The sequence below is a fragment of the Mus caroli genome, unplaced genomic scaffold (genome assembly GCF_978045245.1).
Source record: "Mus caroli unplaced genomic scaffold, Mus_caroli_1 scaffold_3, whole genome shotgun sequence".
Taxonomy (NCBI): Eukaryota; Metazoa; Chordata; class Mammalia; order Rodentia; family Muridae; genus Mus; species Mus caroli.
The window spans coordinates 53903969-53922668 of record NW_028227258.1 but is presented as its reverse complement, the minus strand read 5'-3'; the positions used below and the strand labels follow the sequence as shown (position 1 = coordinate 53922668).

At 34.9% G+C, this 18700-nt stretch overlaps 1 protein-coding gene across 1 annotated transcript; it reads right to left on the bottom strand.

The window, feature by feature from the left end:
* Positions 1–1057: 1057 nt before the first annotated feature.
* LOC110288328 (chitinase-like protein 4) lies at positions 1058–18459 on the bottom strand. The gene is made up of 11 exons (XM_021154707.2): positions 18435–18459; positions 13636–13665; positions 12922–13123; positions 10581–10637; positions 9770–9935; positions 5274–5398; positions 3356–3479; positions 2950–3135; positions 2028–2147; positions 1804–1945; positions 1058–1089 (listed from the first exon to the last, which is right to left on the bottom strand). Exons 1-11 carry the CDS (start codon positions 18457–18459, stop codon positions 1058–1060), a joined length of 1209 nt encoding a protein of 402 aa, XP_021010366.1.
* Positions 18460–18700: the final 241 nt, after the last annotated feature.

Below are 18700 nucleotides of genomic sequence, written 5' to 3'. Positions count from 1 at the left end.
TGTGCACGCAAATATCAGGTTTGGGAAATAATCATAGTCAGAATGAGTATGTCCATGACTGATATACAAAAGTTTGAAAGTGGCTGAGATTTAGTGATACCTTGAGTCCTGGGATAAAAAAATTTTGTAGTATATTTTGGTGATACTGTTTGAATAACATTTTAATACAATAATGAGTATGTCTGAGAAATATGAAATGCATCCAAAGAAGGTGAGTATTGTAAAGTCTATATTCACTCCTTAAACAAAGTGTGCAAAATGACTTAAAATCATTTGATAGTGAACTCCAAGTAAATCAAAAGAGAAAGTAGTTAGAAGTTGTGGTGAACAAATTTGACACTAAAAAATTTGGTATTTTTGGAGGAATGTGTTTCAATCTCAGTATGCAGAAAGTAATCATGAGAAATATTTAGAGGTCTTCAAAACCTGTAAACTCAAGAAGGGCTCAAACAACTGTGTTTTCTCAAGACCTGTATAAAATGACTTGGAGTGCATAACTAGTTATGCCAAATTTCAGTGTGTATGTTGTAATCCTGAGACTACTGTAGCTACTTCTGGATTATAGACAAAGCACCAAAACACATCCTATTCATGTTGTCATTCTCATTCTGAACCAATCATTAATCATTTCCATCTCAAAGCCTGAAGTCAAATAGAAAATCCAGAAAAAATTGGTTTAATCACTTTCTTCCCATAGCCATTTTATTACTATAACCCTATGAGCAGAAATGATTTCTTCAAAATTTCACATGAAGCACTGCAGATGCTGATTCTTTGAACATGGAATTTATTATGAAAGCAAGAAACAAGGAAGGTGGTTTTACAGGAAGCAAAAATGTTCAGAGCTTAGCCAAAGCTTACAGATGAAGATAATTTTTTTGTTTCTTCCCTGCTGGTATAGCAGACAAGACATATTTCTTAGTTCTACTCTGGGATTCAATTCAGGAAAGATCGTGAATTAGTTCTATTATTCTCCATGGAAGCATGATGCAGAATCCATCGTGGGAAGACTGTTGAACTTGCTCTTATTCTGAGAGTTTCAAGTAGAAATCATTGTCTACAGCTCCCCTCGATAAGGGGCCATGCAACCTGAAACACACAGAGCAAGACACAGCATTTACTCTGGAGGCAAGTGGGAAAGAAATGTACAATCTAGGGGACATGAACTAGAGAAGCATTTGACTTCAGTGTCTTTCAGTTTATATCAGACAATAAATCCAGACATAGAATTTAGGGAATTTACAGCATCATCCCAAATGTTAACCAATTTCCAGGTCTCAAAAACCTACCTCAGAGCAGGCTGGACTAGCAATTAAAAATATTGCTTTCACCATCCATGCCATAAGCAATACTTCCTTAATACCCATTGGGTAAACTAGTTTGTTAAAAATCTCAGAATAAAGTAGAATATACAATCAATATGGATAGACACATTCATGCCAGTGTTTTCAAAGTATTTCTGAAAAAAAAAAAGTCCCAAAGGGACAGATTTACACTCTAATTACATGGCTAAAAGAGGAGAAAAATTTGGTAGTAAGGGTGAATATAGTTTCTGCACACTCGTAACCTGAATTGTTAATAGAACTTGCAAAGCATGCCTCACATCAGGGTATCCCTGGTTCCTAATAAGTGTGCAACATGAGTTAATGGAATTGAATATAGGGGTGAGGTGTATATAACTTTTAAAAGAGCACATGAATTAATGGAAAAAGATGACTCAGGAGTTAGATTGGGGGTATTCAGTCAGGCTTTGAATGAATGAAGGGCATTATATACTGTGAGTAAAACTCTAGTGTCTCGTACTTGCACTGTGTATATTGAGATATCTCTTTAAAGTAGATGTCAGAGGGAAACGTCCCTGGTGACAGAAAGAACCACTGAAGTCATCCATGTCCAGGGGCCAGACCACAGCACCTCCTAAATGGTTGTCCTTGAGCCACTGAGCCTGTTGAAACAGAGGACATTTAGTCACTTGATTTCCTGGGAATCAGACTGCAATCTCAGCACATTCAATGTTCTAAGCTTACCTTCAACTTGAAGCTCCTCACATTGTCATAACCAACCCACTCATTACCCAGATAGGCATAGGGTACTTCCTGGGTAGCATCAAAGATTTCAGTGGCTCCTTCATTCAGAAATGTACAAATCTTTAAATAAACAGATTCAAATCTTCTAAATATTAATTCCAAGAAGGGAAAAAACATTCAAGTCATTTATCATTTCTCCATTCTCCTGTGGAGTTTCCTCTATTTTCTAAAAATGCTTTAATTGTCTTAGAGGTGAAAGATATTTCCCTGAATTTCCTAGTTCTACAGGGCACAACTAGACATTCCCCCAGTCTAGGGATGTAATCTAACTTGAGGTGCATCACTAGTCCTCATTACAACATTTTTACTTTCTGAAACTTTGTCCTGATTAATAGCTAAGATAGTAGTATTCAAACGGATGATTCTTATATCCCAGCCTTTTAAAAGTTGATATTCTAAGCACTAATCATGAGGGTTCTCAGTAATATTCTTAGTCTATACTGCCATCCTGTGATTCCATCTATGTATACACAATTCTGTACATTGAATTTGAGGTCAAGTATATCAAACTAGGCAAGGACACAATGGAATACTAATGCTTTAATTATTTTTAAAATGATCACATGTTGCCCTCATACTTGTTCTTTAATTTTAGAATCAATCCCAGCAGTAAATAGATATCTTATAGTCATATTTATGAATATTATTATTTGTTATGTTGTACCAACTTTTATATTCTAAAGTACCTCTCATTATTAATTATATGAATGTATACTACAAAATATGTAAGCACTCCTCATAATATATCTGCTTAGGAGGAGTACATACTGTATACACTAAACATACACTTCAGCTGATTCCAATTCTCAAACATAGAAATGGGTCTGGAAATCACTAAGCACACTAAAACCAATATACTGACCTCAAAGTAAGCCAGGAGTCCTTGTTCATTTGTGTACATTCCTGGTGGTCCAGCACTAACAGTAGGGGCACCTATTCCATTCTTAGAAGGGTCACTCAGGATAAAGGTATGCCCATATGCTGGAAATCCCATAATGAGCTTCTCAGAAGCTGCTCCATGGTCCTTCCAGTAGGTAATAATTGAATCCTGTAGTGACAGAAAGTAAACTTTTTGCTAGAACCTCTGGTAACCTGTGTTTATATAGTTTAGTTCTCCCCTCTTGTATCTCAAATTGTGTGAATTTTTAGGTAAGAAATAAAATCTGTTTTCCAAAATGGATTACTTAGTTATAAATTTTCAGATACAATAAATGGCATAGGTTCATGCATTAATTTCTCAATTCCATTTGAATCTGTTAATGTCTTACCACATTGAGATCAGCACTCTTTCCAATGTCATATGGAGATTTATAGAGGGGACTATTTTCCCCTGTGTAGCCATCCCTGGAATCATGGAGATCATATGTCATGACCTGAATATAGTCAAGAGACCTGGAGTAAAGGAAAGTACTTAGAATCAATGTTTCTGTTACGTTTCTTCAAGCTCATCCTTGTATTCTTCCATAATACACATCCTAATATATGCATCATTTTTCTCCCCATGGACACCTGTCTAGTTCTCTGATTTCATCTTTCTACTGTTATGTGGGCTGAAAAACATGTATGTGTAAAGTTATCATCTGCCACTCCAAAGAAGAAAAGTCAAGCAAAGTTATAAATAGACCATCATTGAAATAAAACAGGTAGGAATTAGATTGTTAATAAACTTAAGCATGGATCTTGGGGGAGACTAGGGAAAAGGTCATGACTTGGAAATAATTAAAGGATATAGAAAGATAATTATGTGAGTATACTAGCTGGTAATCTAAATAAAATATGATATTCATAATTGAATACATGTAATATGAATCAGTAATACTGCTACTGCAAAGAGACATGAGCCATTAAATGAAAACATTAGTGTCAGGCATGTTTCACTTCTAGTCCAGTATTTTCGTACGGTCATCAGAGACACCAAAAATAATCCAGCATATTGTAAAAGCTCTAGGATGTTCACCATAACTTGATGCTAAAACCATATGATTAACAATGCACATTAACTTTAGACATAGCAAAATCAAACCACCAAGCAAATAGTACAGATAGGGAGACCTTTGGCTCCATTCCTGTATGTAGCACAGGATAGCATTGTCTGGCATCAATAGGAGTAGAGGTCCTTAGTCCTATGAAGGTTCAATTCCCCAGCATAGGGCAATGCCAGGGCAGTGAAGAGGGTATAGGTTGGTTTAAGGGGAAGCTCCCTTATAGAAACAGGTGGCAAGAGGATGTGATGGGGGTCTCAGGAGGGAAAACTGTGAAAGGGGATAACATTTGAAATGTAAATACATATAATATCTAATAAAAATGAGAAAATATTATGTCATAGCAGCTTGTGTTATATGCACAATACCTGCAGGATATCATGTCTCACAAAATTCTAGCACTTTGGGCATGAGTTCTAGACCCAAACCCAACATATTATAAAGAAGGTATTACTTAATGGCTGCAGAATGAATCAGTTTCAAGCTCTCTTAGGAATGTGGCCATTGGTAGGTGCCTATATTCTCATGGATGAGTCAAGAGCCAGGACTATATTGGATTTAGAATTTGTGTAAGGGAAGGTTAACTTCATTAAAAACTCAAAGCATTTACACTAGAACTCCCTATTACTAAACTACAAATCAAAGAAACCACATGGTGGGACTCAGGGCTCTAGCTGCATATGTAGCAGAGAATAGCCTAGTCAGTTATCAGTGGGAGGAGAGGCCCTTGGTCCTGTGAAATTTCTATGCCCCAGTATAGGTGAATTCCTGGCCCACAGAGCGGGAGTGGGTGTGTTGGGATGCAGGGGCAGGGGGAGGAGTTAGGAAATTTTTGAGGGAAAACTAGGAAATGGAATAACATTTGAAATGTAAATAAAGAAAATATCTAATAAAAATATGTAGAAAACAATCTGAAATCTAAAAACCTATAATTCAGAAGAATATAATTACAGCTATTAGGATGATTTACAGAGGAAGCTATTAGTGAATGTATATGATCAAAATGCATTATATTAATGTATGAAATGATTCTATAAACACATTACATATAAGATAAATAAATATAAAATTAGAATTTTTTCTTAGGACCATTTTCATTCCTATGTAGTCAAAGAATACACATAACAGTGCCTTGAAGCAACCAATAAATATGTGACCACTGCTTAAACCCGCACAGGAGTCCTGAAGATGGATTCTCACTTACTGAGACAGCTCAGGGATCTTGTAACCAGACTTGATTAAGTCAATGATTGCTGCTCCCGTGGAAGTGAGTAGCAGCCTTGGAATATTTTTCTCCACGGATTCTTCCTCAAAAGCTTTACGCATTTCCTACAAAAATACAATGTACTTACATGTTGTTTCATAGTTTTATGATAACTATGAGTCTTATAAATTGTTTCAATGGACGTTTACAATTTTTTTTACTTTATTGTGTAAATACCTCAATAAATCATTGAAATTGATCATATGAATATATGGCTACCTCACCTGTATAGAAATTTTAAAAAATATTGTCTTAGGAATCCATGTATAGAACACAGGCTCCAATGTCTGTTCAAAGCTGATTCTCAATCCCACACTCTAGAAATGACTCCCATCTGAGCCTGTATCCTCTTGCAATGGTGCATAGAGATGCTGACATTGCTCTGTGGTAGAAGTAGCTCATAGGACCTCTATCCTACCTAATCAAATATTGAAATGAGAAGATGGCAAAACCTGAGTAAGAGGTTTCATTCAGTGACTCTTTATAATCCACAAGATTACATGTGTGTCCAAACATATCTTCAAATTCATGTTCCTCTCATAGCAGAATTATTTGTATGTGACAGACTTTTTAAATAGAATATGTGTATTTCTTGTATTCGTTTTTCTTCTCATTTTTTCTTCTGATATGTTTTGTAGCTATTGTTCATTGCGTTATTTCTTTTTTTGAGAGATGTGGGGAGAAGACATGAATTTGGTTGAGCACAGAGGTAGGAAAATAAGTTAAAATAAAATTTTATGAAATTAAGAAAGAAAACATAGCTCCATTTGCTGCATGTGGTAAGAGGATTAAATGATGAGACCATTTTACTTGACAAAGTCATAGATCACTTCAGATGTTAAGCATATCAATTGTACAATGTGTGTTTAAAATTTTGTCTTGTTTAATGAAATCATTCATTATTGTAAATGTCAGTCAGAAGCATAATTTAGTTTACTTTTCAGATTCTATTTCTATCAAAATTATTAAAAATATCTTGTCATTCACTAGTACTTAATATTGAAACTTTTTAGAGGTAGGGTAAAAATACATTGAGTACAGATTATGAAAATAATTTGTTGCCTAGTGTCTAGAAGAACAGAATGAAAAATTTAATACATAAATAATGCTTTTTATTTAAAAATCCTTTTAGGAGAAATTGAATGTATTTTTTTCAGACCATATAGGAGACATTAAGTCATTTTACATGCATATAAGCACCAGAGAAACCAGGAAAGTTTAAAATTACAGCTTCCCTCTACAAGAGATTAAGATGTATAGGTTTTCTTCTTTGATTGATAGCAATGATGCAGGTGTACAACCGGGCAATCCTTTGTTTTCTAATAAATCAGGCTCTTCCCATATCTGCTAGAATTTCCTTTTCTCAAACCCTTTCCCTGGAAAACCTTGAGCATCACTTTTAGGCTATAAATCCCATCCTTATAAGTGATATAATTTGGGTTTTACAACAGCCTAAGTGACTTGTATGCTATCTTATGTCATCCAGACAATACAGACAGCCACACACATAATGTTTCCCTCAGTAGAGCTGCAGAGAGACCAGAAGCATGGGTAGTTTCTCTGATTCCACAATACTAATTCTCAAGAAATTGTTCAGATGTGTCTTGTAAATAATATCAGGGTAAACATATGTTAAACTGTTATAATCCTTGACTGAACTAATTGTTATTTGAGTAATTTTTTCAAAATCATTTTGTGTCTAAATATGACTAAAGGAAAGTGGTCTGGGACCACCTCTAGAGTCCTGGTGTAGCACTTGTTACAATAAATGTGGGCTGAGCCATGTTACATTTTTTCCTCACCCTGATTGGTTTTGTTTTCCTACCTGATGAACGGTGTGCAAAAAATCACCACAAGAATTGCTTTACCTTCTACTTGTTTATATTGGTGGTCACATACCCCTGAAGCTAACTCCAGTATAGGGTATGAAATCACATTTCAAACCATGAAGCTTAAAATTGTACATTAATCAACTTCTTGATATAAAAAGTTAGGGTTGAAAATAGAATGTGGCTCCTCCTGATAGGATGTTAAGTAAAGGCTGCATAATAAAGGATATAGTAAGCTTTCATAAATTTTACATAGAAGAGAAATATTTTTGCAAGAGGTTTGTATGAAGGAAAATATTTATTCTATATGAGGTCTAAGGATGAGGCAAAGTTATGAAGTATGCTGCAACAGGCCATGTGAAAGTGCTGCTTTGAATTTATAAAGAGATTATAGCATGAAATACTTCTTTGAACTTACTATCTATATCCTTCTGTACTCCCCCCTTTGTGTAACATATTATCTATGAAGTGGTCTTTTTCTTACATAGGAACATTTGTCTAAACATCTATGAAAAGCTTGAAGCAAAAATAAAAGTCTTTGTAGTCCCTTCTTTGCTTTATCCAGTGTGCATGTATCTGTGTGTGCTTGACATTGTTTCTTTCTTTTCCTTTCTCTCTGGCACAGGAAAAGATAAAGCATTCCAAATCAAAGAACATAGGAAGGGAAACAAAAAATGAAAAATAACAAAAGAAAATAAAAAGAAATACTGAGGTCAATCACCATCCCTGCCCACAAGCTGTAATACATAGCAATAGTCATATAAACTGCATGATTTTGGTACAGTGACAGGTAGCTAGATCAATGGAATAGAATTGAAGTCCCAAAAATGAACACACACACCTATGCTGCTCAATTGATCTTTGACAAAGGTACTAAAAACACCCAGTGGAAAAGAGCCAGCATTTTCAACAAACGGTGCTCATCCAACTGGCAGTCAACAAATAGATGAATGCAAATTGTTCCATTCTGATCTCCCTGTATAAAGATCATGACCAAGTAAATCAAGGATCTCCACATAAAACCAGATACACTGAATCGAATAGAAGAAAAGTTGGGGAAAGCCTTTAAACCATAGGCACAGGGGAAAAATTCCTGAACTGGACACCAATGACTTATACTCAAAGATCAGGGAAAACTTTTAAAGCCAATGTTGTTATGTAAGCCTTCACTATAATAGCTTTAGGATTAGGAGTTAACATGGTGTGATTATGATGGTTACTGCAACTGCCTGATTTTACCAGCCCCTGTCAGTCTCAGTAAACAGCAGCCCAGTGAATATTAACTGGAGATCCACATATGAACCACTACTTATTACTCAGTTGACATAACAAAATATTAGTATTATTAATTAAAAAATACTTCAAACCTCTATCCTGGTCATAAAGGGCCCCCTGACTCAGAAAGTAAGTGATCAAGTAATTAAGTTTCTTTCATTAAGCTACTGGTGCTGTCAGCAGAACTTTATTGCCAGAAGGCATCATCTTTTGGGCTCAGAAAAACAATTAGGATTAATTGCCATGAGCCATCAGCTGCTTGCCCTGAGAACACAGCAGGTTAAAGTTGCAGAAGTCATTACCCATTTGGTCCCACAATAGCAAGAGAGTTAAACTGTCAGAGTCACCAGCTCTTTACCCCCAGAATAGAAAGAGAGAATAGTTAAATTGCTAGAAGCCATCAGCTTCTGATCCCCAGAACAGTAAGAGAGAGTTAAAGAGAAAGATCATCAGCCTTTGGCTTTCATCTGATTATGTCCCACATCAGCACCTGTCAGGTCAGTATATTGCCAATGCATTATTAATTAGTTTCATAAAAGTCTAAGTTTTGTCATATTTCTTGACTATTATGCACAAGCCATTAATGTAAACCAAGGTGTTGCATGAGAATTACAGACCCTTAAATAAATATAAAACTCCCATATGATCAGAACTTGATGCCTTTTTGAACCCACATGTCTTTCCAAGACACTTTATCACAATTCTCTAACTCCTCTTTGTGAATGATGCCTCCTTACCTAATTTAGTGACAACAAAGTCCTTCTAAGACCTAGAGCAAGTTTCACTTACACAGAAGTGTTTCCTAACCCTTCTTCAAGCCCCGTCAGGTACTCACAAGGTTGAGTTTCTTTTGCACTCTGGTGTTTCATGCCAGTTATCAACATGTTTCCTTTGTTGCCCAGTTTACCTCATATGTGTGACTTATGAAGCTAAACCTTCTGTCTTGATCCTTTCTTAAAATGGTACCCTCTAACTTCTGGCTTATAAGGATTGAACTCTGCATGCAAACAACAGAATTAGTTGTGAAACCTACTAGCTGTGTGATCCTGGAAAGTTACTCAAACACTCTCTGTACATTAATGGTTTTGTTGGTAACATGAAGATCATGACACTAGACTCACTCCCTGGCGGGCATATGATGATGTACTATTGTTCTTAAACAGCATGGAAAGAAATGTATCACCTGTTTGTTGAACAAAAGAATCATAAGTTAGGACACAAAGTGTGCTGAGATTTTACAATTCTATATTTGGTTGGTTTAGTAAAATTCATAGATCTTGAAATGGAGAGCTTTAACTTTTTAGGACCAAAGAATTTTTCCAATAGACTGACCTGCACCAGAACACTGAAGAGATGTTTGTCCTTAGGAGGGCTTCCTCGAGACCCAGGGTACTGCCAGTCAAGGTTGAGGCCATCAAACTTATATTGACGGAGGAATCTGATAACTGACTTAATGAATGTCTGACGGGTCTGAGGAGTAGAGACCATGGAACTGAACCTTATGCATATTGAAAGAAGTTAGTGTTAGACTTCTATGACATAGACACCTTGGGCACAAAACAGTTCACAGTTGATTTTTGACTCTTTGTCCTTCACCGAGGTGCCCTGTTTCTCTTTCATCCTCCCTTTATATTCACATCACCCATCTAAATAATACCCTTTATTTTCCAAGCATCATATTATCTACTAACAACTTTCCCTGGTATTTGAAATTTATGTTCATCCTAACCCATATTTGTCTTCAAACATTCCAAATTCATATCTAATACACAAAAATTTCATTCTAATAGGGGGCCATAGTTTTATTTCTCAAAAAGTTAGTCTAGAGCAAAATATGACAACCGTCTGTTCTGGAGAACACGAAATACTGTAAGTGAATGATTGTTCATTTATTAGTAAAAAAAAAATACTCTCAGAGGATGCATCCCAAAATATTAGGACAAATGTGAAAATTTGAAGGACATACATGTACATGGAAAGAATGTTTACTCTTTATTTGAGGCTCTATTATAATTATTTACACATTAACCCACATACTCAATTGATTTCCTTTAATTTCCTACCAAAAATGAAATAATTGACATGTGATTTTACAGCTCTAGCCTCCCTACAAAGCCTAGTAATCCATGTTTATAGAACTTACGGGGCAGGTCCAAACTTCCATCCTCCAATGGCCAGGAGAATTTTTAGCTCAGTGTTCCTCAAAAAGTACAGAAAAAGAAAATATCAAAACAGTTGGCCTCCATTATATAAGATATCTGTGTTTTTATAAATATTTCTCATATTAGTCATTTTCTGACATAACATTATATTAGTTTTTCAATGTTGAGTAATTCTTAATAAAGTTCTTCATTATCATACTTTAAGCGCAGGCTACTTAAGTAATAGTAAATTTGAGAAGTTTATACCAAGTAGTGTAGTGACTACTTGTCAGTTCAAGTAACTTAGAACCATAATTAACTCACATTCTCCCTAGTAACAAAAGTGACAAGTATATGGATCTTTATTATTTTCTCAATCCTCACCAGTAAATACAAATCATTCCTTTTGGAAGTATACATCTTAAATACTTTTTCTACACATCAAATTCTATAATAATTAATTAGCCACTTTGAGAAGACATTAAACTTCTAGGGTCCTTGCCTTTCCTCAGAGATTCAGTTCCTGTGAACTGTGGTAGGAATAGGAATTGCTTTCAGGCATCTATTTATAGTTTTGGTGAATGGCATGTCAGGGACACTATTGGATATAAGACCTTGTATTGAACTCATTTGCAGTTGGAAATTATAGCTTAGATTTTTTCCTAAAGATAATGTTACTACCTAAAGAAGATGTCATCTGAGTCTTGTAGACCGTTGGTATGACTAAACTCCCTAACCCATCAATTGATGGAAATAAATGTTCAGTTTATTGTTAAATATAACAAAACTTTTATAGATATCAAATATTTATGATTCTTGGGAGAAGGGATATTTACCTTCTAATATACCACACTTCTAGCTTCCTGAATTAATTTGTAAAGATTGAAGTTTTGTTGTTTTCCAAAAAACAAACAAAAACCCTGACAAAGAAAAGATGAACCACAACACTGATGTTTCCAACACTAAGATATCTGTTACAAAGTCAGAGAAGGTAATAAAAATAATCATGTACATCTTTGCTATTTAACATGTGGCTTTCTACATTTAAATGACAAAATTCCCACAGCAGAAGGTTCCTAGGAAAATAGTGTTCACACAAGTAATTCTAACAGGAAGTTGTGACCCAGGCTCACACAACAGAAAATACTACCGGAATGTGAAGTGGGATGTAAACATAAGATATGAAGCTTCTAAATTATTGAAAGAACATGGAGAAACCCCCATGTGGTTGATTTGGACCATGAATATTTTTATTATGTATCAGAAATTTACAAGCTACTATTGAAAGATTAAAATATCTTTGTTGTTTTTCTTTCTCACAAATAATATTAGGGAAAGAAATAAAGTCAAAATAGATAGGAAGTTTAGACTGGAGAGAGTTTCAAAATGTAATATGATCATGAATTAATATAAAATACATAAATCAGTTATTGAGTATCGAGAATATAAACCATTTTATAAAAAAGTAAAATCCTTGGAACAATGTCCTCAAAGAAAGTCACCTGTTTAACATTTGAATTTAGCAAACCAAACACCAAAAAGAAAATTTAAATTCATCTGCATTGGCCTATCTTTTCATGTCTCTCTAGGTAGCTATAACAGTGGAAGATAAAACCAAGTCAATATTATCAAGTACATGAATGAAGTAAAAAATTGTACAGTCTTGGTGTAAATATAACTAAGTACAGTTACACTAAAAGCATCATGAAAATCTTTTAGAATGGTAGATCTGCCACATGACCTAAAAACTCACTCTTCAGTTTATCTCCAAAATACACATGTCCAGGGTTTTCAAGAGGAGGCAGTGTGTCAAGAGCAACTGTAGCTTGATTCACAAATACAACTTAAGTCAGAGTAATCATCAAGACTTAGGTGAAAGATCAATGTGCTGTGTTTCCTATATATCCAGAAGTACTACTCAAACATTAAAAGTATTAAAATTGGTGTTGTTTCTGTGGAAATGTATTTTTGAAGCTTGTAGTCAAGGTATTAAAATAAATAGGTGTAAGACAGACCAACAGAATATGGTCTGAATCACAAATGGTTTCTATAATATTTGAACACATAGAATGTGAAAATAAAATGATGATTCTAACTGAGAGTTAGGAACATAGTGTTGGTTAAACAACAGAATGAAGCAGGAAGAATATTTCAAGAACTATGTATAGTAAGAACCCTACATACAAAATATGGGGTCGTATAACATGTGGTATGAGACATTCAGAGGTATATGCAGAATCAAGGAATCATCACTTATTTTGTTGATTCTGACATACATTTTAGGAAGAACTGAGATATAGCAACTATTGGAAAACTGATACCAACAGATATTTCTGTCCTTACCTGTCTTTCAGACCATTTAATGCTTCATAGTCACGCAAGTCTTGCTCACTTGTGTAAGTGATCTCATTATTCTTCATCCCAGCAAAGGCATAGATCAGGTGAGTACACAGGCAGGGGTCAATATTACCAGGTTTGAAACTCCCTTCTGTTGGCCTGTCCTTAGCCCAACTGGTATAGTAGCACATCAGCTGGTAGGTAGATCCTGTGGAAAGTTATCAGAGGAATAGTGTCCTGATGTAGATGCCTTATCTTTGGCTAACAATTTTGCCTTTATGTTCTTACTTGTTTAGCATCAGACATTTTCTAGTCAGGAAGAGATGAGTGCTGAAAATATCTGTGCAAATGAGTATCACTTACTAACCAGCGAATGCCTTGGTTGCTTACAATTGTACCAAATTCATAGTCAAAAGTCAGATAAATTTTTGTGCCTCATGAAAAAAAAACAAACCCAAAGAAAAGTACAATATCTGTAAAATCCAAAAGTGGTCAATTTCAAAACTCTCAACTCATCTCATTAGTAATGACAGCAGAGAAAACTGATGGTATCCTACTACCCAAGAGGCAAATCTAGTACATTTCCACCAAGCAATTATCTCTTGATATTTGAGTCTATATATCAAATAAAAAGTAATTATGATTAACCAAAAATCACATTAAAAGTAATGAATCAGGATTAAAGATTCATGTTTAAAAATGGTTTGATCAAAAACTCACCCAGCTGTACATTCAGAAGAATTGCCAGACCTACAAAGAGAGAAAGATAGGGAGAACATATTTTTGTCCCTGGATCAATTGATATAACCATACCAATTGGCATAAAATATAATTTGCAATCCTTGTAGACCATCTTACTATCTGTAGATCATTTCATCTTGCAAGAGTATTGACTTTGGCAAAAAAAAAAAAAAGACTATTTCAACAATGTGGGGACCTTAAAGTTTTCGTGGCCTTCAACCTTTGCTACACTCTCTAGTCCACACTATCAATATTTCATGTTCCTCCCTCAATGTCCTAATTGTTATTCAACATTAAGTCTACTAGAACTACAAGAATTTCTGATTGAAATTATTCACAACTACACCTGCTTAATTTTACTACATTTATGAATCGTAGCTCTAAGAGCTGTAATGTATCCAACCTTCCCCAGCTGATGCAACATCTAAAGCACATAACTGAGTATCTCCAGGAACCTTTAGGATGTTTGAAAACATTGAACACCTGCAGCTGCCAGAAAAAACATAATGACTGGCTCCAGTTATCAGTTTGGGTTATCAGTGGGCAGCTTAGGATGGAAATCATTCCTGTCGATGGCATTTTTGTTTTCTTGAACTGTGTGTGTGTGTGTGTGTGTGTGTGTGTGTGTGTGTGTGTGTGTGTTTAATCATGGTGTCTCATTAGTTACCCAAATCTGGTTTTCTATTGGAAAAACTTCTGAGAGGTGAGTTTTATGTCTTAATCATCATCATGAACTAAAAATCCTCTTATCTGATTCTTCTGCACATTGAGAATCAAGTCATTTGAATAACTTTGTGAAACTGTACAACATTTCTGAATCACATATGAACAGAGTATAGTGAGTTTTCATCAACTTTATTAAAACAGTGACTAACTATCACACTTGGAATAGCTGTATGTTTGTATAGGACAGATCTATGTCATCAAAGAAAAAGAATAAAAGAGGACAAATGTGAAATGATGCTGAATAGAGAAGAGGCAAGACATGTAGACACTTCTCTCTCAGAATCTACTGATTACCATCTCTTAAAATAGGTTCCAGGACAGCAATTAGAATAAAGTCACAGAATTTCATTTTCAGTGAGGAGGCACAGGAAGAGGTATAGGGTAATGAATGGCTGGACAAAAGACAAACAGTAAAGAATACTAGAATGTGTATGAGATATTAGGGCTAAGCCTGTGGCATCAATGTAGGCATGAGTGTTCTCCCACAAGATGGACTTATGAGAGCTAAAAATATCCTGAGTAAAGTGACACAATTTGAAATGATAGATGAAGAATTTGAAAGCATAATACTGTAGAGTTAAAAGTATTTCTTTCAGCAAGACAAAGGCTCTCTCTCTGATTTTCAACTTATCTGTGACAAGAGTTTGGCTATGATGTCTTCAGGACAGCTACAGAATTCTTCATTCAGTGGACTTTTTGTATCATTTCAGACCCTGATTATTACGTTTTCTATGTAATACCATATTGTATGGTAGAAAGTTTTTACCATAATATGTGTGTGGACAATTATTAAACCAATAGTTTCCTACTGTTGACTTCTCTACTTTAATATCTGACCAACAACTTTATAGTTCCATATAACTAAAAGTGCCCTGTCTCCTACTCCTAAGATGGATGAAAACTATCACCCTAGGAAACAATTCATTTTAAATTATTTTGACAGTTCCCAGAAATGCATATTCTTTTCAAATACAGGAAGTCATTTTTATTGTGCATGCTTCTTAGCTATTAATATTTTTATTCAAAAGTAATGAAATGATTCAGTGGAAAATTTAGCCACTGTTAAACAATTTACTGTCTTCTTTCAGTCACAGGAAAGTCCTAAGGGCAGTGTGTGTCTTTATCTTTTTAATGTCCACTTTGATTTATTCATTTATTTATTTATGAATTATTTTTATTTGATATTTCTTTATTTACATTTCCAATGTTGTCCTCTTTCCTTGTTCCCCTCTGAAAATCCCCTATGCTTTCCCCCCTTCCCCTGCTCCCCAACTCACCCAATCCCATTCCCAGTCCTGGCATTCACCTACACTGGGGCATAATACCTTCACAGGACCAAAGGCCTCTCCTCCCATTGATGATCGACTAGGACATCATCAGCTAGATATACAGCTAGAGACACATGTCCCACCATGTGTTTTCTTTGATTGGTAGTTTAGTTTCAAGGAGCTCTGGGGGTACTGGTTAGATCATATTGATGTTACTCCTATTGGTAATCAGACCAATTTAGCTCCTTGGGTATTTTCTTTAGCTCCTTCATTAGGGACCTTGTGCTCTATCCAATGGATGATTCTGCTTACTCTTGTACTGTAGAAAGATTTCTAGGTACGGTTATTAGACATTTCTTTCTCTAAGGATAAAGGGGCCTATGCATGTTCCATTTCCAGCTCAGAAGTTTCCTCTAGTGTTCTGTATGTATGCTGATAGGAAAAAAGTAGAAACCATTCCCATACACTAATATGTAAGTTGATTTTGGTAAAATATTTCCATTCCTTCAATATTGATCACATATTTTGAGGACTCTGTGTTCATTCCAGTTTACTCTTCCAAATTATATATGAAACTAGTATATCATATTAAATTTCAGGTTAAGCAAAATTGTGTATTTACTAATTCAAGATAGCACACATAATCCATTGTAAGTTTTAATCCTACTCCCAATAATATTAATTCTTAAACTACAATAACATATCCATTCTTTACCATTTATTGATATCATCTTCCACTTAATTCCTGTAGAATTTCCAGAGAATATTATTTATACTTTCTGTATGGTATTGACATGGGATTATACACTTTACTAAGTTGATGAAAATTTGTATTTTTCATTATACATGAGCACCTTTCCATATAGAGAAAATATCTTGTTTCTGGATGGATGTGGTTCTTTTTGATAATAAATTTGATAACCTATATATTAGGTAAAAAAGCAGAGGTATGGATTCTGGGAGGCATGAAATATTCTAGGTCAGTACCAGGTACTAGGTTATTTGCTGGGAAGATGGGACAATGAGATACGTACATGCTATCTGCACACAGGTAACAAAAAATGTGGCAGGATGTAGATTAGAATAAATAGTATCTTTTATGTTATATCTAATAAGACAAGAACCAAGCTATCTGGACATGAGATTTATAAATACATTTTGAGTCTGACTCTTATTTTTGTTAGCATGGAAGTGGCAGGATGAACCAGTACAAAGCTTTTACAGTACTAGCTTTCTCGTGAGTCTTAAAAGTTATACCTGTTTAATAATTTTGTAAGTTAACTGTATGTATACATTCTAGGATAAGTAATATTTTATGGTTTGATTACCATTTATAAGACTACACTAAATTTAGGAGATATTTTGGGAAGAATTATTTACTTGAAATTTACAACAACAAATTATAAAATCATTTATTATGTGCTGGGTTGGCATAAGAATTTCATGCTGCTCTTTTGTAACTTATCTCTTTTTCTGATGAAAGAAATAACTAGTAAAATACCACAGAGATGAGCTATGACCTATTGACTTAAAGTTCTAGACTATTGATCATTATATATGGAATCTAAGAAAAAATCCTACTGGGCCATCCTACTGACTATTGATCATTACATCCCCTATAAACTTTACAGTACATGAGGTATGGACCTTGAAGACATAATGCCAGTCAAACTCCTCCACAGTGACCAGTAAAATCTGGCAATGTCCTCATGTTACACCTTCTATGTCCTAATTGTTATAAAATTTGAAACCTGTTACTTCTGCAAGTGATACGGAATGAGATTATTCACAAGTCCTCTAACTAGTGAGTATACATATAGTAACCTCAGTCTCCAGAATAGTAATGAACCAAGCCTTCCTCAAGTCAAGGCAACATCTAAAATTAGCCATTCAATATCTTTTGAATTTGGCCATTGTTTACATCAATCTGTCAAGAAACCGTGCCACATAAATAGAATGTATTGTCTGAGATGCTATTTTTAACAACAAAGTAACAGTTTAGTTTTGAAGAGGGATTCTCTTTGTGTTGATTTGCTTTTTAAATCAGGTTGTCTTATGTATGCATGGCTGTATTTCTATTGGTGAATGTTCTGATTGTGCGTCTTCAGTACAAAGATTTTGGATTTGAAACAGTATGTAATCCACTGATTACACCTCTACTGGGCGTCTTTTGAACACTCATAGGCAGTCTTCATTTGAATGAATTCATGAAATGAAAAATTGTGTATGGCACAGGTTTAAAGCAACTCATAAGCTTTGAAATACTTGGTTTTAAACACCTAAATCTAGCTCTATGAATAACTTAATGCTTCTTCATGTGTCATTTTAGGTATTTAATGGAAAGTGGCAATGAGGGATAAATGTAAAATAATTCTGAAAGGAGAAAGATAAATAAATCTGTGATAGCACTATCTCAGATTCTACACCTGCCTGTCTCTGAAAAAGTGGTTCTAGAACAATAACACTGAAATAAATACAATAGCAAATTCAGGCAGGTGGTACAGTAAGGAGAGCAGGGTAAGGAATGAGTAGGAAAGGAAGAGCAAAACAAGCCCTGAATGAAGGTAAGCCATTATTGTTATGACTGTGCTACCACTGAAAGCAGAAGAATTCTGTCAGCTCATGAACTTATGAGAGCTAGAGAAACCCTGAAAATGGAAAGAAAATGAGCAATTACAAAGAATAGAAAAGCATAGAGCTGTAGTGTACAAATTGCTTCCTTGTCAGATTCTGTAAGGGAAAAACCACGCAAGACTGAAGTCCTGCATCAGATTATCAACTCACCTGCGACAAGAATGAGCTTGGCCATGGTGTCTTCAGGATTGCTTCTGGAGAGCTTCTGCTGGCTTTTTATACACTCTGAGACCAAGATTTTCATAATGTTTTGAAAATGGAAAATTTTGAGCAGGAAGTGTTTGCGAATAATCTTTTAATTAATAGCTTCATATTGCTGAATAAGTTCCATTAATATATAACCAGCACCTTTTATCACCAGTTCAGTCAAGATAGCAATGTTTCTAAGAAGTAGGTATTTCTTTACATTATGTATC